Source organism: Perognathus longimembris, chromosome 4 (assembly GCF_023159225.1).
Source record: "Perognathus longimembris pacificus isolate PPM17 chromosome 4, ASM2315922v1, whole genome shotgun sequence".
Classification (NCBI taxonomy): Eukaryota; Metazoa; Chordata; class Mammalia; order Rodentia; family Heteromyidae; genus Perognathus; species Perognathus longimembris.
The window spans coordinates 33,451,647-33,476,641 of record NC_063164.1 but is presented as its reverse complement, the minus strand read 5'-3'; the positions used below and the strand labels follow the sequence as shown (position 1 = coordinate 33,476,641).

Sequence of the window (24,995 nt, the reverse complement as noted above, 5' to 3'; positions counted from 1 at the left end):
TAATAATCCTGAAGCCCTTTGAAACAGACTTCAGTAACCAAAAATATATTATTTGGAATGTTGCCAGAGGTGAAAATGTATTTAAGATTAATTCTGTCTTGAAACAAAAGCTCCTTATTATGACAAAGTGGACAAAAGTGACAGATAATAATAGAATGCTCTGAGTAACTTTGGTGAAAAGTCATTATAAAGTAAAAATAACTGATTAAAAACAATATAAAAATTTGAAGGACTTTAATACTCAATATCTTAATGTTTCTGGAACCTTGACCCATATTCATATATGTTCTCTTTAGAGACAAAATTATCCTTCACTTGCTCTTTTCTTGCTATGTTATTGCATATCTGCTAGGCAGGAGTTCTACTACCAAGCTCACTCTCAGTGCTTGCTTTACTTTTTAAATACTTGCTGTATATATGTTTCCAAGAAAAAATAATACATTTTAGAAACACTTTAAAAAATAGTAGCGGCTGGTAATATGGCCTAATGGTAGAGTGCTTTCCTTGTATGCAGGAAGCCTGGGTTCGATTCCTCAGCACCACGTATATAGAAAAAGCCTAGTGGTAGAGTACTTGCCTCGAAAAAGACAGAAATGGCACTGTGGCTCAAGTGGTAGAGTGCTAGCCTTGAACAAAAAAGAAGCCAAGGACAGTGCTCAGGCCCTGAGTTCAAGCCCCAGGACTGGCAAAAAACAAAACCAAAACATCAACAAAGAAAAGCATGTAGGAAACAAACTTAGGCTGAATAAAGGTAGCTAGAAAAGATTGGGCGGGGGGCAGGAAAGAGAAATGGAAGTAAAGGCCTTGTACATATTTGTCACATGTTGAGTTTGTTCTGAGTAAGCAAAACATTTGACAGTAACGGGAACTGGACTAAATGTACAATACAGTATGAGGTGACTGCACATACAATGTGATATGTTTGGATGTAGTCTTGTTAAGACCTTGTGCAGCAAGCACAGGAAACACCTGATCCCTCTCAGAATGAAACTGGTTCAGATGGTGCGCCATCCCACGACTCCTTGGCAGGTGACCTGGACACTTGCTTCTTCCTTTACTAAGGGAAATGTAACCACAGGGAAGGGATTCTAGTGGAGGTAAAGAGGAATCTGTTTTTTTTTTTAATTTTACCAGAGAATGGAAAATAAAAATTGAAAGATTAAAATTAGAGATTTTGCGGATGCTTTGAAAGCTCTTTCCACCTTTCTATAAGTTTACATCTCATTACTATAATCCTGTCTTCAGAGAAGTGGCCTTAGATATTGGAACAACCAGAGCCTTGACCATGAGTGGTTCCCAGAATTTGATCAGTCTTCAAGCACTTTTGATCCTCCTGGATTGGAAAAATAAGGAAAAAGGAAGAGCAGGATTCTATTAAATAAGGATCTACATAGGAAGACAATTATCTACAGAACCAAGGAACCTTGTGCAGAAGGTGCAGATTTTATTAAGTTGTTGAAGCAATTCCTGATGGCATGAAGCCCATGGGTGTGAACTATAGTGACTAGGGCTGTGCAGCTTCTGATGGTGCAACCAAAGCCTCCCTGCATGCTGGTGAAAACTGTCATATCCGTATCCAAATAGCATCTTGGCCAAAATGACTAACATGGTTTTGAAATGCTTGAGATTATGAGTTTGCTACTGAAAAACTTAGAAATAGCTATAATGTCTATTATAAAAACCAAAGTATTAACACTCAAGCAATCTGTGACTGTTGGTGTTTTAAGTATATTGTTAATATTTTAAATAATTGGTTCTGTTAGATTAATAGATTAGCCTTGAATTTCAAATACAAATATTAAGTAACTGGGCCACAGATTAAGACTTATGTTTTTAGGTAAAAATCTCATGCATTTTATAGATGGTTAAACATTGAACAGAACTTAGGTCTCACGACATGTGTAAGTTTACCACACTAGGATTGTAAATTATTTAAGATCCTGGGAAAGACTGATTTGTTAAATCAGAACTTGAAAAGTACAAGGAATACCTCAAAAGTATAAATGCAAGATAAAAGTAAAATAAGTTTTTGAATAAGATCCAATATGAATTGAAGATCCTCACTCAAAGTAGATCACTAAAACTTTCTAACCTTTCAACTTTCTAGCTGAATGTTAGTAGTTTTTAAAACTTTTTTTAACAGACCTACTCACTATTTAAATTCTTGAGGCAAGTTTTTGGAAAACTCAATTTAGTATTTCCTATAGCTTGTAACATACAGTAATGTTTCCTTATCAGAAAAGAGAAGTTCATATAGAAGGCACTGTGTCATCTAATTACTGGTAAAAGAAAATATCTTAGTGATAAATACTAAACACCACTGTCAGAGAACACTTGTCTTACCATACACCTCTGAGGACCCACCTTCATTTTGTCAATATTTATTCATTTATGATATGTTAGGTGATCTATCTATATATAAAAATTAAAACTGGCCTCCTAGCCCTTCCCCCATGCTTATGGGTTAAAAGGTCCAATCTCTGGAAGTTTTAACAAAACAGTACCTATGTGAAATAGCTTTCTCTTATATCATTGCTATGTCATTTTTCTATACGCAAATATTTTGAAAGTCATAATTTACTTAGAAATATGAAACTTCATTTTTACCTTCTCTTCTTTTCTAACAGTACTTTGAAGGTGGAGATCAGTTCAAGATAAGAGGTGGGGGTCACATAATTGTATCTTTGAAGTTCAGAATGGAAGGATGCTGATAAATTGATGGTGGATGTGTGGAAGCTTTTACACATGTCGATGCAGCCTTCTCGAATTTCCTCGGACATTTCGATTTCTTCTAAGAATCGTGAGGCCACTGCCTCCAAAGCATCTTCAGGCCATGACTATATTTTAAAAAAATGCTTTAGCACTTCGTCAAGGTTATAGTATACAAATCTACTACTATGGCAACCCCTGTGGTTGTAGAATATTAGAGATGGGTAGGGGTAGCATGAGGGATGGGGGAGGAGTGGGAAAGACACTTTGTCGTCCTGTACTTGCATGTTTGGGAGCGGATGGCAGGGGCTAGTGTAACAGCAATTCTTTGTACTGTGTTGTGAGATGAGAGAAATTATTTATGAGTATTGTATTAGCAAAAAGAAGTAAGGAACCTAGTATGCAATGCCAGTTTCTGTGTATATTTTATTGATATTATCTCATTTAATTCTCTCAACAATTCTCTGAGGTAAATGCTATTGTTCTCTTACCTCGACTCAACCAGAATCATATAAATGAGAACCTCCTAGATGTACTTTGGATGACTTCTAAAAATCTTAACCTCAACAAGCCCCAAACACTATTCCTGACTCCCACAAAAGAGTGGCAGTCTTTGCTAACTCAGTAAATATCACCACTGTTCAATGAATCATTTGAGCCAAACACTAAGCAGGAATCATTTTGATTGCCTTGATCCTCTTACATCCATTCCATGAACAAGTGATACAGGTGCCCTGACTAAAATGGCTTCTAACTCCTTTCTCTTCTTTTGTGTCTACCACAACTGTCCCAACTCAGGTGTCCATTACCTGCCTGGACTAATCCAGTTTTGCTCCAGCTGCTTTCATTCACCCCATAACATGCCAGGGGAATCCTTTTAAAATGTCCATCTGCTTTTGTCAAAATCCTTTGATGTTTGTCCAGCATATATACCATAATAATCCAAATAAACTTTGAAAATCATTTCCTGATTTGGGCCTTCACACCTTCCTGAGATTAAGTATGCCAAGTATCCTTAGCTCATGTCATCCTGATGGCTCCTCCTCCCTCTCATTCCTTCCTTCTAGTCTCCTGCCTTGATTAGGTTAGAGATCTTCTCAGTACTGGTACTCTGGTCTTTCAGGTTTCCTCTTAGAGGATGTCTGTCAAGAAAGCCTTTGTTCCCCCTATTTGATGTGCTATAGGATGGACTATTTTTTTGTTCATTGAAAGTAAGCTCAAGGAGAGAAGACATCTTGTGTACTCTAAGTGCTTCTTCATTTGTAACTTTTCAAGTAAGAGTGACTACAGAGCAAGAAAGAGCTCAGAAAATCTGCTCAGCATGAAATAATTATACCAGGAAATATGAGGAGTCTTTGCAAATTTTCAAGATAATCAATTCTTATGCATTAGCTCCTACTCACAGCCCACAAATTCCCTAACCATCCATATGGAGAATGCATTGTTAAAGCCAGAAGGAAGAACTGAATTGTTTTTCACACTGAGCCTAGTAGTCTCCTTTTTCTATTTCCTTCCCTCACTCCTATCCTATGTTCTCAGCCTTTGTCTGCTCAGCTCTATGTTTTCTGATTCAGAAGTTGATCATAAGAAAATTTCCCCCCTTATCCTTTTCTTTATTGCTGGAGTTGGATATAGGGAAGACAGAAGCATATAAGAGAAGAGAGACATGTTGAATATAGCAGATGAATTCTGAATTTCTAGTTTCTACTCTTATTGCAAAGGCCTTTTAGGGCTCTACCTTCTCCAGGAGAACCACTTCCCTCCTTCTGCCCTTTTATACCCAGGTGTAGTAACAACTTCCTGCTTTTACTCTACCACTTGCTGAGCCCTTGACTACCCCCTCTCTCTTTCTCCCCATCTCCCCCCTACCAGTCCCACTCTCTCCTTCTTCCCCTCCCCTTCTCCCCCTCTCATTATCTCCCCTCTTCTCTCTTCCTGTTTCAGTACTGGTCCTTGAACTCAAGATCTGGTCACTATCCCTTAGCTTTTTCACTCAAAGCTGGTACTTTACTACTTGAGCCATAGTTCTACATTAGGCATTTTGGTCATTAATTGGAGATGAATCTCATGAACTTTCCTACCTGAACTGGCCTCAAACTTCAATCCTCAGATCTCAGCCTCCCAAGTAGGATAACTACTCCCAAACTAGGATAACAGGTGTGAGCCACCTGCACCTTCAATTATACCCTATTGGCCCCCTTAACCCTGCCTACATCTGTAGCCTTTTCTCCATGAAGTCTTTCATGTATACTGTCTGTAACACATTGAGTTAATAACCACATACATATACTCCTATTTCCCATGACTTCTACAATTAAAATCCACTGAAATGCATGATGGTGGTCTAAATAATTTTTTTTTTTTTTTTGGCCAGTCCTGGGCCTTGGACTCAGGGCCTGAGCACTGTCCCTGGCTTCTTCCCGCTCAAGGCTAGCACTCTGCCACTTGAGCCACAGCGCCGCTTCTGGCCGTTTTCTGTATATGTGGTGCTGGGGAATCGAACCTAGAGCCTCGTGTATCCGAGGCAGGCACTCTTGCCACTAGGCTATATCCCCAGCCCTCTAAATAATTTTTGTAACCTACATTTAGTACGGCAGGAGTTTATAAAATGAGCCCTGGTGAAGATCCAATATTTCTAGCAGTCTATCTAAAATGTACATAGCAATACCTGAAACCAGTCAATGGTGCAGCAGTTAACAAGAGCAGGGAACTTTCTAAGCCGATTCCTAAATGCATCCCCAATGGGACTCATGGCAAGAACCACATGCAGTTGGTTGCGACAACGTTCAATGAACATATTGAAAAGAGCTATGGGGCTCCCATCTGTTTGTTTAGTTTTATCTCGCTGGCGATCTAACTGACGCATCTTCTCACAGATATCTTGCTTCTCATCTAATGCAAAGAGATTTGGGACCTCCCCAGCATTTAGCAGATTGTTGACATCTTCTAGGAATGATTCTCTTTTAATCTGAGTATCTGTAAATAGGAAGATACCATGCATGTCACTTTCAGCACATTTTCTTAAGATCACTTTTAAGTCTTCACGCCACTCATTGGTACCATAGCCCTTGGAGATTTCAACCTGAAAAACTGAGTAATCAGCCATGTGGGCTGCTAATCTGGTAACAGACTGCCTTCCACTGCCCCCAACTCCAACCAGGAGGGCATGGCTTCTGGGCTGTTTCAAGATCCTAGAAATTCTGCTGATGTGTTCTATGGCAAATCGGAATAGGACAAGGTTCATGGGCTTTTTGCTCATGTTGTTGTACTCCTCCAGGTGAGACTCTACTATTACTCGAAGAGCATCCACATTTTTTACTTCTCGGTAGCTGATATCTTCCCTCTTGGGATCATGGAAATCACAAAACATCAGGCTTCTTAGGTCATCTTCTTCCACCACTCCATCAGCATCAAAATCTAAACTTTTAAAAAGCTCATGAAAATCTTCATACATATAGTTCTTCAGAACATCTTGTATGTAGTTAACAAGCCAACTTCGGTCTGCATTATCCAGAAGGCGGTCATAGTAAACCCTCAGGACCTAGATCATTTGGAAAAGTGATTTTAGGAACAAATTATTGTTTTTGTTTTCTTATTTCTATAATGTCAGTCATAAAATAAATAATATAAAAACATTGTCAGCAAATTTTTATAGGCTTGGTTACAAGCACATCCAAATAAGACTTTTAAAATAAAATTTAAATATGAATTTTGACCATAACTCATCTGGACTATAAACGGTGACATTGGGTTTTCTTTAACTGAGAGGTAGTTTGGAGGAGTAGCTGGTGTAGTTTGTGTCTATGTGAAGGGAATGGAAGCCTCAAGTAGGTCTGTCTTTGATGATCATTCAGTCTTGGAGTTGGGCATTGGTACCCCGGATTTGCTACTTCCCTCACCATGACACTTCCTTTTCCCAAGACAGACAACTTTTTGAAAGTATTTGAAAGTCAGTAGATATCATTTGTTTGGATTTGAAGAGGAAATGTTTTAGGTGGTGAGGTTGTTTTGGAAATCTATTAATTGCTTTTCCTAGAAGTCACTGCAAAGGACAAACCTCGAAAACGAATCCACTTACATGCACTGCAAGAAATAGTCAAGTATGCTACATACATACAACTATTTCTTCAAAGCCATTGGAGTGTCTCAGTAAATGATCTATTTTTAAGACTAAGTGAGATCATCTAGATAGGGCCCTAGATTGATAGTAATGTCCTCATAAAAGGAGAGACACTGGAATGCTTGCCTCTCTTCTTTTAATTTTTACTAACATTGATGGCACCTTGATCTGAACTTTGAGAACATCAACTTCTTTTAAGCTACTGAGTCTGTTATGTTTTGTCATGGTGTCTTGAGCAGGCTACTATACATATGCTGTATATAGTACATATTTTTGTCAGCAGAACTTTGGATACTGGCCACCTTTATGAACGAGCCACTGAATCATCAGTACCAGCTTTCTCACCTGCAAATTGGAAGTGGGGTTACCTACTTTAAAAATCTCATGGATTTGCACCCAAATAAAATGACAGCACATGAGAAACACACACTAGAAGTAAGTAAAGCAAACTGTCTTGACATGAGGATAACAGTGTGGGAGAATCCTGGTTTTAAACTGAGTTTATTGCTAAGTCAGTGATTGAATGCCACCATTCCTTTCTCAGGAATGGAAGCTTCACAGGCACAGTACACTGGCTTCCATATTATATTTCCACCAAAAAGAATGGGGTGCCAAATATTTCACATTCTCATTCTCACCTATACTTATTATCCTACATTTTGATGACAGCTACCCTACTAGGTAACAAAGGTATTTCACTACAGTTTAAGCATCTTTTCAGGTTTTAATTGTCCATTTGAATATCATGTTTGGATTCAGATCTGTCTTCTATTAAATAGGTTATATTATATACTAAAAACAAGCTCAGTTGTATTCTAACAACTTCACGCTTACCAAATGAATGATTTACAAGTATCCTCTCTCATTCTATGGTTTGGTAACATCCTTTGGAGCATGACAGGTTCTATTTATTTTGTTATTGTTCTGTTATATCTTAGAGCAGTTTTGCAGAATATCTGTATTTATCAAGCAAACTATCTAAGATTCTCAGTAAAGTTTGAAAGCCATAGAGAAGCCAGTGTTTTCTAATGTTTCAAACATTAGAATTTTATTGGGTCCTCTAATGTGGTAACAATATGCACAGAAGAAAAGGCTGCCTACCATAGACTCTGAGTCATACTGGCTCCTGTAGGAATCTTTCTTGAGTGAACAGAAATAAAGTACCAGTTAGAGTGTAGAGTATAGTTTTTGAAGTGCTGAAAACAATGTGCCAAACACTGTGCTTGGTACTACATATAAAGGAATGAAAAAAAAAATCTCTTCCTTGTGTGAGCATGAGCCTATCTGAGGAAGAGGAAATAAACACAACCAATAAATTGTATGGTAGGGACAGAGGCTGATAAATTACAGGAACTGCTATTGTGGGAGCAGGGCATTGAGCTTGTATTAAATAGAGATTCAGCATAGAGCTCATTGAGTAGAAGAGATTTGATTAAAAGCAGGGAGGGAGCTCAGGGCGGATCAGTATTAGGGAGGGGGAAAAAAATCACCCCAGGCAGACTAAACATCAAGTAGGCTGTAAGGAGGGAAATGGACAAGGCTCCTGATAGACAATGGTGAAAGAATATTCCAGGAAGAAAGGGCAAAGCTCCAGAGATGAAGAGTGCCAGATGCTTCCTGGAACACAATTTGCTCAGGACAAAATGATGCCGTTGGCAATGCAACCTGTTATATATATATTACGTCTCCACAAAATTAATATGTTGAATCCTACCATAAGGTGAGGATTAAGATGGTGTTAAGGAATGGGGCCTTTGAGAGATAATTAGGAGCCTTTCAGGCTCCATGAGAACGCTCAGAGGGAGGCACTGTGAGCAAAGAAGGGGCTCTCCCTACAGAAAAAATCCTTGATCTTGGACCCATCAGCCTCCAGAATTCAGAGAAATAAATGCTCATTACGGATAAGCCATGAAAGGTTCTTTGTTCAACAGTCTAAACAAACTGAGGCGTACTTCTTTGTCATTATAATCTAAACAAGCTAAGGCATACTTCTTCACATGAATTCAGTGTTATCTTTCCCTTTAGCTTTTCTGTGCTTTCAGCATATTTCTCAGTATGGCATGCATCAGCCAGTTAAATATGTTTCAATGATGAGCTATGAGAATCACTAGACAGTCTTTACTAAACAACACTTTTAGTGACCATGCTGTGACCAAGATTTCCCAGTGGAATAGATCTCAAATTTGAATACACATATGAATTTGTAAGGATTTAGGCACTCAAATAATGTATCTTAAAATATATATAGAAAGTGACTTGTTAAGACTTTTTAGATGGTAACTGTAATACATGGCTTAAATATAGTAGCATATTCCCATTTCCAATGTTTCTTAGTTATGTGCAATTAAATTAACTATAAAATGAAAATAACTACAGATTTAAATGGATTAGGCATACACATTTTGCTTCCATTTTTGCACAGCCTTTGCCCACTAAAGTTGAATTATCACTTTTGATACATTCTATTTTGCATTCTCTTCCTTTCCTTCTTCTTTTTTCCCCCTCTATTCCCTCTTTCCATAAAGTTTCTATGAGAAAATGCACATCCATATGCTTATTCCCAAGAGAACTTAGACACGTTTTCCCACAGTTTTCATGTTGTTGAATTATTAATCCTTAAATTTGTTTTGTAGTTTTGATCTGTTTGGGACAGCAGGTAGTACTACAGATAAACAATTCACCTCTTATAAAACATTTCCTTGAGAAATGTTTCAGCATCACAGAAAATTTTTGTTCAACTAATGATTAAATTACTTAAATTACATAAATTAAATCATTTACCTACTTCAAAATATTCTATAAGTCATGAGAAATTCTTAAGTATGGTATGTTAGCCATAGAAACACTATGAATATCTTAGTATTAAATATGTAAGAATTATCTCACTCATGACCTTCATAATTTCAAATTGTTAAATATTCAACAATATAAATTGCTAAATAGTTCCTTTTGTTCAGTTGGCATGATAAGTCTTTATTTCTTGCATTTCAATAACATGGAATTTTACCTCATGAACCCAAAGACGTTTTATCACTTCTTTATTTTCTGCTGTTTCTGGTCTTGACAAGCAAATACCTTGAATGACACGTGAGAAGTCACGAAGATTGAACAGATAGTGAGATTTGGCTGGAGTAGGCAAGAGATTCTTCATTGCATCTTTATACAAAATCATGGTGCCATTTACAATTTGTGTGGTCAGATCTAGAAAATCTTCTGGAAATTTATAACTTTAAAAAAGAATTTAAATAAGAGAAAAATAAAAGCAAATGTAGAATCACATTATTTAACCAACAATTAAGGTGACCAGTAATAAAATTTTAATTTTTTTTTTTTTTTTTTTTTGCCAGTCCTAGGCCATGAACTCAGGGCTTGAGCACTGTCCCTGGCTTCTTTTCTTTTGCTCAAGGCTCTGCCACTCTGCCACTCTGCCACTCGAGCCACAGCGCCACTTCTGGCCATTTTCTGTATATGTGGTGCTGAGGAATCAAACCCAGGGACTCATGTATACGAGGCAAGCACTCTTGCCTCTAGGCCATATTCCCAGCCCCATAAAATTTTAATTCTAATTGTATTCATTTGATTTGTAAAAATACCCATTTCTTATTACAACAATCTTTGGTTTCCATTTCTTGTACAACTATTGCCATTTGTGTTTTCATACTATGTCCAAAGAAGCCACTGTGATCAAAGCAGGATTATCATGGTGGACTTATAACTACTTAAACAACGTAATAGAACCAAAGAACCCATTTGAATCTCCAAATCCAGTGTCTACCAAACAAACACTTTCACTTCTTGGTACTTTCAATTGCAAATAAATAGAATCCATAAACAACATTATTGAAATGAGTATTTTCTGGAGAAAAAAAAAGAAAAAATAAAAATACATGATAAAGAAAGGGAGAGCAAGCAGGGTGCCTGTGGCTCACACCTGTAATCCTAGTTACTCAAGAGGCTGAGATCTGAGGATCTCAGTTCAAAGCAAGCCAGGGCAGGAAAGACCACATGACTCGTCTCCAATTAATCGCCTGAAAATGGGAAGGGGCACTGTGGCTCAAAGTTGTAGAGCTCTAGCCTTGAGTGAAAAAGCCTCAGGGACAGCACCCAGACCCTGAGTTCATGTCCCATGACCAATTAAAAATAAAAAGCAAAGTAAGAGGCTAAGTTAAGATATATAGTACAAAGAACACTATTTAGAGTAGAAACACAGGGAAAGAATATTCTCTGGGAAAGATGAACTCTACATATCAAGACAAGGAGCCAGTGCTCTCCTCCATCACCATTGGATAGGGTAGGGAATGACAGTTTCTCAAGAATGGGCCTCAGGGAACCAAGAGAGTTACTGGCCAAGTGAGCATGGATTCCTGACATGCATGTCTATGGGTAAGAATAACTCCAGAGCTAGGGAGGCACAATTCCCCATGGAACAGGCTCCAAGGTGACATCCTCAAAATTAGACAGGAGCTCTATGAGAGAGAGAAACAAAGTCATAGCATAAGCTTGTTCTGGGAAACTTTTCCAGAATTAGTTGTCATCAGTTGTAAGACTCAAAATGGTAATTTAAAGATGGATTTTATTTAGCAGAACACACTGCTTCTTTGTGTTGTGTTGTCATATGAGAAGGGAAGGGGAATATTATCTTCATGGAAATGTTTGAGATGCATTCCTTATATTACATGTTTCTAAGACTTATGGCACCCAATATATAAACAAACAATACTTACCAGATTTTTAAATGCCAGGTTAAGATTCTAGAGAAGATTGTAAACATGGATTTATCACTAAACTCATTGATTGTTATAATATTGAAATGTCTCATATATCGAGGAGTTACTGGATTTCGACCACCACCTAAATATTAAAAAGAGTAACTCTTAACATTACCAGACTATACCAGATGGTTGTTTTTTCTCCAAATACCTTACAGTTTAAAAAATCATTGAAAACTGACCAATTCATGACATTCAAAAATCTTAAAGTGAATCTACTATTTGAGAAGTCCTGATATCAAAATTATTTTCCTCTCAAATTCATGATAGTGTTTTCTACTTGAATTATTTGAAAACAACCAAGTAGCTAGACATAATCTTGGATATACACTCCAAAGGAAATCAGAATATACAAAAAGGGTTGCTCGTCATGTCTTTCAAGGCTCACAGCCTAAAGCAATAAATATTCTCATTATTGCACAATATTAAGATAGAGTGTTATATTAATATCCTGGAGAATCAAACTGGCTAAACTTTAGGATCCTTCTCATGTAGGTGAAATTCAGCCCAAATTCTTGAAATGAATTTCTTTGACTGACCTATGCATTACATAAATCTACTTCATTGGCGTATTTTATTTGTAAAATTTGGGGAGATCATCTCATTTTCATACAATGCACTTACAATATTGGGGTTTGATAGGTGAATTGGAATTCAGTATGTAATTTAATAAAATTACATCTCCTTTAAAATGTATAAGGGTCAGTACTTAGTATGCTCATGGCCCTATATTTGATCCTCAGAAAAACAAATAAAATAAATGCATAGACAAATGCATTTGCTTTTTAAGTATGAAACTATTGTGCAACTTTTGGGAAAGAAGTGATTTCTAAATAAAATTATAATACTCACTGATTTACCTGGGCATGTTTAAGGAAGTGGCAACAGTCACAGAAGGGAAGTAGAGAACAGCTATCCCAACACTGTTTTTAAACTGCTTCCCCTAGGACATTCAGAAATAGCAGTGCTTTTATAAGTGAGGTCCTGGGAAGGATATGCTGTGGATCGGTCTACAACTCTGATCAATCGCTAATTTTGCAGGTAAAATTGGGTACTTGAGTACAAAGGACTGACACCAGGAGCCTTACAGACAAATACTTAAAACAAAGGGTTAAAAATGGTCCAGGGAGCATGATGAGAGAAATTACTGATTTAAAATGAATTATCCACATCAAATATTTAGAAAAGGTTGGCATAGGAGACCAATACAAGAAAGTTCTTAAAGTGGAATATTCACACAAGAAGTATCTTAAACACACTACCATGTCATTAAGAGGAGAGTTAACAACTCAGTCAAATCAAGTCATTTTAGAATATTAACACAGTTTTCCTATACACAGAGTCCTTTCACGTTTTAAATTTCTCTTTAAAATCCTAAAGGTAAGTTCCTCCAGACACTTTCTAGTTAAATTCCTCTAAGCAGCCTACCTGAAACCAGAGACTGGCAAGAATAGGAGTTAATTGGGAGGAAGAAGAAAAATTCTATCAGAATGAAGCATTAAGAAATGAAGAAGAAGGAAATGAACTGTCTTGGGAAGGTGATGGGAGCTCTGTCTGACTTCTTGGAATGGAAGGGCATGAAATGAGATGCTAAGTCCAATAAAGTAGGAGAAACCAAGATTTGGAAAATGTGGGGGGTGAATGGCACAACAAAGGTTACCCACTTTATAAAGGTGGCCATTGTGGCAAATTTCATTAAGTAATGTTGGGTATACATAGAACGTGTGTGTGTGTGTGTGTGTGTGTGTGTGTGTGTGTGTGTGTGTGTGTGTATTCAGATTGTCTATTTGGGCTTCTCTTTCTTTCTCCATTTATCTCTAGATATAGCCAGAGTGATTTCCCATCTTAATAATGACAATAGTGGAATATATACCTGGAGGTCCCATAGCACACATGATCTGAATGTCCACTAGTTTGATCATAGAACAATCTTTGAGATCATACCAGTTCCAGTGATCTAACCATTGTCTAAGTAACTCAATGGGAGGCTGGGCCCCATAGACTTCTCGAGCAGGCATATTGACATCATCTACAAAGACTACCTAAACATGAAAAGAGAGGAGGCATTAGAAAATATCATGTAAACAATGTTGAGACAAATTATTAGATGACTCTCTTGCAAAGCACATGTAAAGGAAGTGATGGCTTATTTTCCAAACATGGGACAAGGAAATATTTTCCCTATTTATTGTTTACCTAAGAATGGAGATTGCCCATTACCATTCTTTGTAAGTTAGTAGATTAGTATTTAGTTATCCTCTCATAGAATTTGTTTCTCAATCTTCTTTGGCTTTTTTTCATTGCAAAACAGATGAGAAAGGTGTGGGCATTAGATTACAACCACTGAGGGGTAAAAGTTAGGATAAAAAGGAAATTCTTTACAGAAAAACAGAGATCAGTCAATTATTCATTGAATTGTCAAAGGTCTAGGAATGCAAGCAGAAAACACTCTGAGGACAACATATGTTACCGAAAGAATTGAGAAGAATAAGAGGGGGTGAGTGTTATCCAAGTACATACATGCATGCATAGAATGATTACAAAGAAATCCTTTTGTACAATTGAGATGTGCTAATACAAAATAAGTGGGAAAGAAGCAAGATGGTATGGTAGAAGCTTTTTCTGTTGGAGTCAGTGAATAAGAAGAATCAGAGTAACAAAAGAGAGATGTTTGGAAAGTGAGGGAGAATAACAAGAACCATATGAGAAGACCAGTTCAACTGAAAAGTGTAACAAAACAGAAAGGTGACAGAGAAAATTAAGAAACAATTTGCAGCTTTAGTCTAGGTGCTTTTTGTAGGGCAGGAGGAAGAAGAAGCCAAAATCTCTTTGTGTCCTGTTTGAGATGATTCAAACTTGCAATCAATGAATTGGCCTCAGTTATGTAAATCTCAATGCAGGAGCAAAAGAAGTATTTAAAAACAAGGCATCATGGAACCTCTAAATATCACCAACCAGACAGTAACAGACACTAAGGATAGTGCAGAGAGAAAAATCACAAAGAACTCAAAAGCATGATTATAGGAATGAACAAAAAATGTAAAAGGAGACATATAAGAAGTTGAATGAATTTAAGAAGATGCATGCTGCTGAAGGGACTCAAAGAGAATATAAGGAAACACAGCTAAATGACATAGAGAAAAATATAAGATATAAAAGAGATTCAATAGTACAGAAATCCTGAAAAAAAATCAAACTAAACTTCTGGAAAAGAAGAAGCCCAATATTTCAAGTAAAAAAACAAACAAAAAAAACCCCAAAAACAAACAAAAAAAAACAGTGGAATTCGTATGGGCACAAAAACAATTGTAAAGAAAACAGAAGACTCAGAAACAAAAAACATAATACAGCCACCTAATCATTGACAAAGGAGTCACAAAACATACCCTGGAGAAAATACAGTATCTTCAACAAACGATGCTAGGAAAGTGGTGATCTATATGCAGAAGACTGAAACTTGACCACTGTTTCTTACCCTACACATAAACATCAACTCAAGATGAACTGAAGGTCTTAATCCCTGAAACTCTGAAACTACTCCAGGAAAATATAGGGAAAATTGGAAGATATGGGCAAAAATAGTATTTTCTGAATAAGACTCCAATTGCTTAGCAAACAAGAGCAAGAATTGACAAATGGGACTGCATCAAATTAAAGTTTGAGCATTTCAAATAATATACCACTAGAATCAAGGGACAATCAGAGTGGAAAAAATCTCGGCCAGATATTCAATAGATAAAAGATTAATAGCCAAAATATAAAAACCTCAAAAAATTAAGAAGAAAATGAACAAATAATTAAATTAGCAAATAAACAAGCTAAATGGGCAGTTCTCAAAAGAAGAAATTCAAATGGCTAATAAATGCACGAGGAAATATTTAACATCATTGCCATAAAGGAAATGTAAATCAAAATTACACTGAGATTCCATCTCATCCAAAGCAGAATGTCAATCAACAGCAAATAGTAGCAAGGATAGAGGGTCATAGGAGGAGGAAGAAATCTCATTCACTGTTGGAAGGAATGTAAACTGGTACAACCGCTACAGAAATCAGGATGGATGTTTCTCAGAAAACTAAAAAGAGAACCTATCCTACAACCATACCATATTATACCTAAACAAGACTTATAAACAAGTGTATACCTAAACAAGGGTTAATCAATATATGAGACGTAACTGCATTGCCATAATTATTGAACATTTGTTTCTCAACAGCTGACCTATGAAATCCACTGAGGTGCCAATAAATGATGAATAGATGGAGAAATGGTACATATATGGTACATATATACTAAAGGAATATTATTAAACCATAATGAAAAAAATTATGTCATTTACATGAAAATGGATCGAACAAGAGATTGTTATATTGAACAAGATACACCAAAAAACTGAATATCAAATGTTTTCACTCATTTGTGAAGTGTACTTCTAGGATGATGTTGGTGGTGATGACAGTAATGGTAACAGAACATGAATGCAAAAGAGGGGCTGTCTAGGAAAGGACAAGTGGGGGAACCATAAAGAAAGAAGGAGAAACTGAGGGGTGAGGAGAATTGAAGTATATGTGCATGTGTGGGAATGTCATGATAAAACTTCATATTACTAATATATGCTTACTCAACAATAAAGTAAGGAGAGATAGAATTAGGAAGGTAAATAATTTCTCAAAAACATTACCATTCTCTTGCCCAAAGGAGGACCAAAAACTCCCTTTCTTCTTTTGTCCAATTTTGACATGATAATATTCTGAGTTTGAGCTGCTGTAGTTTGTGCTGAGAAGTTTACTATGAGAGGTTTGTAGATTTCCTTATGGATTTGATTCAAAAGAAAATTCTGTGTAAGAGAAATAGTAAGTAAGCTAGTGTTAAAAAGTTTTTCTAACTATAGAAATTGATAGCTATTGATTTAAAATTTTTTAAAAAAGTATATTTTTAACTTGATGCTTTAAAAACTAAATAAATAAAATATATGTTTGCGTAATTTGTTTGATCATTACATGTCTTCAGTTTGAATAAACTATTAGTAATTCTTACAATTTTCCCACAGACAAAATTCCATTTGGCCCCCTGGGTAAAAATGTATATGATGCTAATATACAAAACTCTCAAAATTAAGTGTAAGCCTACAAAATGACTCATTTTTAAATTGATAAAGTATACATCAATTAAAAATATTCTACAAAACTATGTGCTTATGTGGAAGGAAATTACTCACATCAGTAAAGCTGATATGTAAATGTGAAGTAGACATAATACATATTAACTATTGCAGTTGTACATACGTACATGACACATTAACTATTACGTTTGTACATTTGTTTTAAGTTAAGCTCACTAGAAATGTAAATTATGTGCAATTATAGACTCTCATCATAAGAGTTTTAACTTCTTCAATGTATCTACTGTCACCAGTGTCTTTAGAAAGGTTTTTGTGACATGTCATTATAATTCATTTCATTTTTACTCCACCCCAATTCATTGCATTTTCTGTAATCTCTAACCAGAATACTACTTATTTTTCATTGCTACATTAAAATATACAAACATACATACAATATCCAGGGCAAATATAGTGGCAACAGGGACTTAACCATAGGGAATATAGGCAAAAGAAAAAAGAAATAATTTCACATAGTATGTTAAAAATAACATCAACAATGATAAATTTCTTGTTTCCATATCTTGGAGTTCATTTCATTTAGCATCATCTTATGTGATCATATGTATATAGCTATTGAGCTATTGTGATCATCTGTTAGGACTATCCTAGACATATACTAATTATTATTAATGAGGGAAATCATAGAGTCCATGTTTCTTTGGGTCTGCATAACAACAGATGGTGGCAGGGATGTGGCCAAAAGGGAACACTACTACACTGTTGGTGGAAGCGTAAACTTGTTCAACCACTCTGGAAAGCAGTACGGATGTTCCTCAAAAGGCTAGACATAGACATAGATATAGAGCTCCCCTATGATCCAGCAACCCAACTTTTGGACATTTACCCAAAGTATCATAGACAAAGCCATACTAAAGCTACCAGCACAACCATGTTCATAGCAGCATTATTTACCATAGCTAAAATATGGAACCAACCCAGATGCCCCTCAGTGGATGAACAAATCAAGAAATTGTAGTATATGTACACAATGGAATTGTATGCTTCTATCAGAAAGAATGACTTTGACCCATTGGTAAGGAAATAGAAAGACTTGGAAAACATCATACTAAGTGAAGTAATAGATTTTGAATTAAAGTCTTTACACTTTGCTTAGCATGCTTGCACAACTAGCACTCTACAACTTGAGCCATGCCTTCAGCTCCACTTGTGGCTGATTATTTTAGGAACAGTTTCCCAAACTTTTCTTCCTGATCTGTTTGCAAACTATGATCCCCAGATCTCAGCCTCCTCAATAGCTATTATGGTAGGCATGAGCTATCAGCATTCAGCTCTCCCAGTTTTTGACAATGCCTTGTTTCTGGTTTTTCACTGACTCTGATTTTAAATTGAATCCTTAATCTTTCTGGAATGTATTTAAGAATGTAGTGAAATAATTGTCCTAGTATTAATTTGTTATGTAATCTCTTTTACAAAGTGTTGGAATTACATGTTATCATAGACGAAGTGCTTGTTATATCAGGGAATAGTCACAAGAGAGCAGGGGAGAAGTTGACTTGATGTTGATTTGGCTTGTATTTGGAAAAAAGAAAAAAACAACTCTGAAAATGATCAGGGGCTTATCTATGACATTAAGAGATAGGGAATGGAGATTTGCATAAATAAAGGTAATGTTTCAAGAAAAAATTAGCTGTTTTCTCACATATAGCCATCGAATTTAGCCCAGATGATAGTCTGGCCTAGTATTAAAATCATTAACTTTTGTAAAATTGGGAACGTAAGGAAGTGGCACTGTGGCTTAAGTGGTAGAGCACTACCCTTGAGCTAAGAGCTCAGGGATAGTGCCCGGTCCCAGAGTTCAAGCCCCACTGCTGACAAAAAAACAAACAAATAAACCTGGGAACATAATTTTATAATCTGCTTTTTTTCTTATTCACTTGTATTATAAATATGTTTGCAATTCATTTTTCTTCTACAAGATAATTACAGGAATGTCATAAAAATTTAACATTTTATGACAATTCAATTCATGGTATTTTGCATTAAAAATAAGATTCAAATTAATTTTGTGGGTAAATTTTTGTTATTATCTCTGCTATCTCTGCTTAGGTTCTTAGAAGTAGATTAGTTGAATTTTCAATAATAATTAAGCTGTTGTTCAGAAGGGTTATACTGAATCAAGTTGTCTACTATGCCTTACAGGGACAATTTATTGCCCCAGTGAAGTAATTATATCTTTGTCATAAATAATACATATGTAAGTCTGGGGGCTCAAAATGTATTCTATTGTGAAAGAAATTACTTTGAGAAAGTAGCATTCATTGAAATTACTTGAATGAGTTTGTTTTAGTGAGACATTTCTATCAAATAATCTTATTGAGAATTTGTTCATATAAGGAACTTTTGTATGCACCTACATTTTATTTTATTAAAGTGATTAACCAGGAAGCTTAATGCCTGAAATAATATTCTCTTCAGGTTGTTGCATTTCGTAAAAATGGTGAGACAAAGGGCAAAAGGTGAACCAACGCAACAGCAATACTTAAAAGAGCATATGTTATAAACTGACTGTACAACTTTGGGGGGGGAGATTCAGAAAATGAGGGAGGTGGTAACAAGTTTGACAAGCAATGTACTCACTACCTTACATATGTAACCATAACCCCTCTGTACAGCACCTTGACAAGAAAAATTAAAATAAAAAACTAGTACTGCAAAATAAATAAGTAAAAATTACTTTTGAAAATGTAGAAATGTAAATTAAGTGGTAACCTGGGACTGCAGAGGGGCTAGGAGTAAACTGCTAAAATTGTTAACAGCAGCTGCCTTATCTTTCCTGGACAGGGATTTAACTACACAGTAATCTTGCAGACATAAAATAATTTCTAAAGTTAAATATGAAGTCTTACTAAAGCATACTTGGGGCTTGGACTTGGGATCTGAGCACTGTTCCTAGCTTCTTTTTGCTCAAGGCTAGCTCTCTGCCACTTGAGCCACAGTGCCAATTCTGGCCTTTTCTATATATGTAGTGCTGAGGAATCGAATCCAGGGCTTCATAAATACGGGGAAAGCACTCTTGCCACTAGGCCATGTTCCCAGCCCCTAAAGCATACTTTTTAAGTGATGTAATATTTATCTTGATCAAGCTATTGTTATTTACATGCCAAAACAAATGGAACAATAATTTACTCACACAGAAAGCCCAGCCTACCAGAGAAGAAAATCTGAACCCAACCAGCTGAGTTGTTAAGAAAACAAATAAAATAAAAGATAAGGCATTGTATATTTAATCAACTTTCTTAATAGCTAATCAATTATTCCCAAGTTCTCTGTGGTTCAAATAACAAAACACTTGAATACTTTTAAAAGTAAATCTTATTTTTAAAAAATAGCATGGGTAGCACTATTACACACATCCTAATATTTAGGTGTTTACAATACTTACAATGATATAAACACTCTTTCCAGTTCCTGTTGGTCCTACAAATATTGAAGGCTTTTGATGTGTGGTCAAAAGGTTCATTAATACAGAATACCGGATTGTGTCGAGAGTTGGCACAATAATCTCATTAAATAGCACATCTCTGGGAATTGGTGGAGCCTCTTCCAGCTTCTTTATCCAGGGTTCCCATTTTCCTAGTCCCTGTTAATAACAAACAGCAAAAGCAGTGAAAGTTAGATTGTGAAAAATCTTTAAAAGCTCTGTACTTCTGAAAGCACTGTAGAGAACATCAAGACCAACAAACCTTGAGAGGTACACATGTGTTTTACTCTTTTAAGCACAACATTCAGTTCAAAAGCTAAATTTCATATGCAAATTAAGGAGAAATTAGCACTTGTTTCAATTAAAATGAAAAAAATCACTGCTTATGCTAATACCTAGGATTATTTAGGAGCACTGAGAAAAATTCACTGCATCCATAGGTTAAATAAAAAGAAATTTTATTCAATAAATATTAACACAGAATATTACAGGGAGAACCCTGGATGATCAGTTACTTATTGCTTGACTTTTACAGTGTTGTTTGTTAAATCAGCTTGTCCTCTCAAAAACAAGTTTATTTTCATAAAATTCTAATTCTAATAAAATAATGCACTAAAATATAATACTCATATACAGTCTGTAGCTTTAACTGTGTTCACATGGCAGCCTGACAGGTCACAGAACAGCAGAATTTTCTAATCTGTGATTATTATATTATGAACAAACATTACTACAACTTCACATCTGATTAACTTGTGAACTATAATTTTTATTTTGATAGTGTTTATCACAAAAAATTTTCAAAACTGTACTGTTGGTAGAATGCCATTGCCCCTCTCTGTTCTTATTACAGGATAAAATAGAAATTCTGGTCATTCACTTCCTATCAGAATTCAGACCCATCTTTCCTTCCCATTTTCATGTAACCTACAGTTCTCATGGATGAGTGCATCAGTCTCACCCTGGAACACATAGCGCTGGGAATATGGCCTAGTGGCAAGAGAGCTTGCCTCGTATACATGAAGCCCTGGGTTCGATTCCCCAGCACCACATATATAGAAAACGGCCAGAAGTGGCACTGTGGCTCAAGTGGTAGAGTGCTAGCCTTGAGCAAAAGGAAGCCAGGGACAGTGCTCAGGCCCTGAGTCCAAGGCCCAGGACTGGCAAAAAAAAAAAAAAAGTGTCCTGGAACACATAGCAATGTGTCAAGGCTCAGGGTAAAGAAAAGGCAATGCCTTTTCTAGAAACTTCTCTGAAGAAAACAACTAGATATGTATACCATGATTGTGTCCACCAATAATCACCAAAGAAGTATTTGTAAAGTAGAAAAACTGAAAACAACAACCACAACAACAACAACAAAGACTGGATAGACTCTAAAGAGGTCTTAGAAAACAAATGTGCTGAAGAAACATTAATGGGACATAAAGTGTTCTCTTAATAAAGTGAAAAAAATGTTTTTTAAATCCAGGATTTGGTGCTCAGGAAGGTTTGAGCTGAGATGGCATTTGGAAGCCAGTCCAAGTAGGAAAGTACATGTAATTAGTATCTGTAATAAAAACTATATCCCTCCTCCCCAAAGCAGAATTGAATGTGTGGCTCAAGTGGTAGAGTGTTAGCCTTGAAGGAAAAGCAAGAGAAAACAAAACCCTGACCACCTATGGGGATATGATATGATGTCATACATATATATATATATAAATTTAGGATATATATAGTATGTATATATAATATATATTTAGGATATATATGTATATATGTATGTGTGTGTGTGTATCCAAAACTCTGTCCTCAGCACAGAGATGGCATATATAACAAGCAAGCAAACACCTCCTACATTTTTTTTGTTAAATTTTTATTGTCAAACTGAGGTACAGAGAAGTTACACTTTCATATGTTAGGCATTGGATACATTTCTTCTACTGTTTGTTACCTCCTCCTTCATTCCCCCCACCCCCTTTCCCTTTCCTCCCCCATGAGTTGTTCAGTTAATTTATACCAAACAGTTTTGCAAGTATTACTTTTGTGGTTGTTTGTCTTTTTTTACCCTGTGTCTCTTGATTTTGGTATTCCCTTTCTATTTCCTAGTTCTAATACCAGTATACACGGTTTCCAATGTACTCAGATAAGATACACAGATAGTGAAGGTACAACCATAGGAAGGGAATACAAGAAGATCATCAATAATAAAAGCTACAGTTTCACATCGCATGTTGAAAGTAATTACAACAGTGATATGACAGTTGTTTCCATAACATGGAGTTCATTTCACTTAGCATCATCTTATGCGTTCATAAGGGCTATTGGGCTGTTGTGATCCTCTGCTGTGACTAGCCTAAACCTGTGCTAATTATTCCTTATGAGGGAGACCCTGGAGTCCATGTTTCTTTGGGTCTGGCTCACTTCATTTAGTATAATTTTTTCCAAGTCCTTCCATTTCCTTACGAATGGGGCAATGTCATTCTTTCTGATAGAGGCATAAAATTCCATTGTGTATATGTACCACATTTTTCTGATACTTTGTCTATTGAGGGGCATCTGGGTTGGTTCCAAATTCTAGCTATGACAAATTGTGCTGCGATTAACGTTGTTGTGCTGGTGGCTTTAGTGTGTTCTTGTTTGACCACCTACATTTTTATTATCATTAGTATTAGTACTACTAGTGTCACTACTAGAACTTTTTTTTTTTTTTTTGGCCAGTCCTGGGGCTTGGACTCAGGGCCTGAGCACTGTCCCTGGCTTCTTTTTGCTCAAGGCTAGCACTCTGCCACTTGAGCCACAGCACCACTTCTGGCCATTTTTTTCTGTATATGTGGTGCTGGGGAATTGAACCCAGGGCCTCATGTATACGAGGCGAGTACTCTTACCACTAGGCTATATCTCCAGCCCCACTACTAGAACTTGAACTCAGGCCTCACACTCTACCTTGACTTTTTTCTAACCAAGTAAGGTGCTCTGTCACCTGAACCACAGCTCCACTTCCAGATTTTTTGCTGATTAACTGGAGATAAAGAGTTTTAGGCAACAACGTCTCACTAGGCTGGCTTCTAGATGATCAATCCTCAGATCTCAGCCTCCTGAATATCTAGGATTATAGGTATGAGCCACCAGCACTCTGCTTCATTTTATTATTCAATCCACTTGGGATATGTTGAATTAACATTTAAACAGCTGCAATTCACCAGGATTTACTGCCTGTAATATACTAACAAGAAACCCCAACAGGTATCTTTTAACAGATGTGCCTGCCGCTAATCTATATGGCATGCATGTGATTCTATTTAATGAGTACAATGAGCTTGCCAAGTGTTATTGTTTTCATATTTTAGTTGCTAAGAAAAACTACGTTCAGGGAAATTAGCTAATCCACAGATGCATAGAAAGAAAGTTTGCTAGGATGTAAACCCAGGTATATCTGAATCCAAAGCCAGTATACCCTCCTTGAATGGAGGTAGTCTGTAAAGATGAATAGCGATGGAGAAATGGCCACAAGGCCCACATGGGCTGTGTCTCAGAGGATACTGCCAGGTTGTCGGTTGCAAAGCTTGCTTCAGAACTCACCTCACTGATAAACTGGTAGTCATAAATTGTTCCTTTATCAGGAAATGGGACAGTTAATTTCTTTGTGGATGTATTTTCTGTACCACTTTGTAATTTAAATCTATTTCGAGTAAGGTCTGAAATTGGACCTTCCATTAGTTCTCGAAGAATCCTACTAAATTTCACCCGGTCCTCATCCGTACAAGAGGCGCCAACGGACCAGATCAATGAAAACAGAAAAATGCCCTGCAATGGAAAGATGAGAAGATGAAGCACAATTAAGACGTAACTCCAAACTATCCTTGCAGCTGAAATTGTATTATCCAGATGTGTATCTCTGAAAGGAAATCCATGAACTACAACACAGCACAGATCACAGAAGGATTTTTATAATAATTACATGTTTTTCTTTCAGATTGGATAGCTTATAAAATCTTCCCGATAATACAAAGTATAAATTCTAGCATAGTGAAACTTTAGAATAATTACTCTAATAAATCTTATGATTTTTAAATGCATGGGAAGAGATTGATTTTAAAAAGAGCATTGAGGTAAGTTTTATTAGTGTGTTAGAACACACTAATAGGTAAATAACACACATTTTATAATTTAAATATTGAAATTCTGGGTATAAGTAGAACAGGTTTTCATTCTTTCCTTTGTGATAATATCTGAATGTTAATTATATAAACAAGAATTACCATCCCACAGGAAACAAAAGACACTTTTTTTTTCTTACCAAACTCCAGCAAGGGAGATGAGAAAATCTGGTTATTTAAAAATCAATCTCCTTTTAAATGCTAAAGACAACAGAGTAATGAATATGCTTATCAAATTTGTAAACTGAGATCAGAGTGTGGTGGTTTGAGACCATCCTAGTCCAAATGTTAGCAAGGGAGGCCCACCTTAAAAACAAGCTGGATGTAGTGGTACATGACTGTAAACCCAGCTACTCAGAAGGTAAAACTGGGAAGATCACACAGCTCAAGGCCAGCCAAATAAAAAAGTTATTAGCAAGAGCCCAACAATATAAAGAAAATGGCCATAGTGACAGGTGCCTGTGGTCCCAGCATTATGGGAGGCACAGATAGAATAAAATTTAAAACCTGTTTATCAGTTACCTATGTTTTCTTGCTTCCCTCAACCAAAATGTATACTTATATACATTATGCATCTACCTTACTAGGTATAGTTTGTGTGTAGTAAGGTAATATAATTTTTCCTTGTGAAAAAAAGAAGAAAATAAAAGAA

The 24,995-nt window shown here is 36.2% G+C and overlaps 1 protein-coding gene across 1 annotated transcript in view; it reads right to left on the bottom strand.

Annotated features, from left to right (window-relative positions):
- The window catches only part of Dnah7 (dynein axonemal heavy chain 7), a 206,357-nt gene that overhangs the window by 79,873 nt on the left and 101,489 nt on the right, over positions 1-24,995 (bottom strand). Inside the window, exons 35-42 of the mRNA XM_048344207.1 lie at positions 23,766-23,990; positions 20,166-20,363; positions 16,280-16,435; positions 13,472-13,640; positions 11,554-11,680; positions 9,837-10,056; positions 5,378-6,250; positions 2,608-2,837 (exon numbers count right to left, since the gene is read on the bottom strand). Coding sequence (XP_048200164.1) covers positions 2,608-2,837; positions 5,378-6,250; positions 9,837-10,056; positions 11,554-11,680; positions 13,472-13,640; positions 16,280-16,435; positions 20,166-20,363; positions 23,766-23,990 — 2,198 coding nt within the window. The remainder of the gene's footprint in view (positions 1-2,607; positions 2,838-5,377; positions 6,251-9,836; positions 10,057-11,553; positions 11,681-13,471; positions 13,641-16,279; positions 16,436-20,165; positions 20,364-23,765; positions 23,991-24,995) is intronic.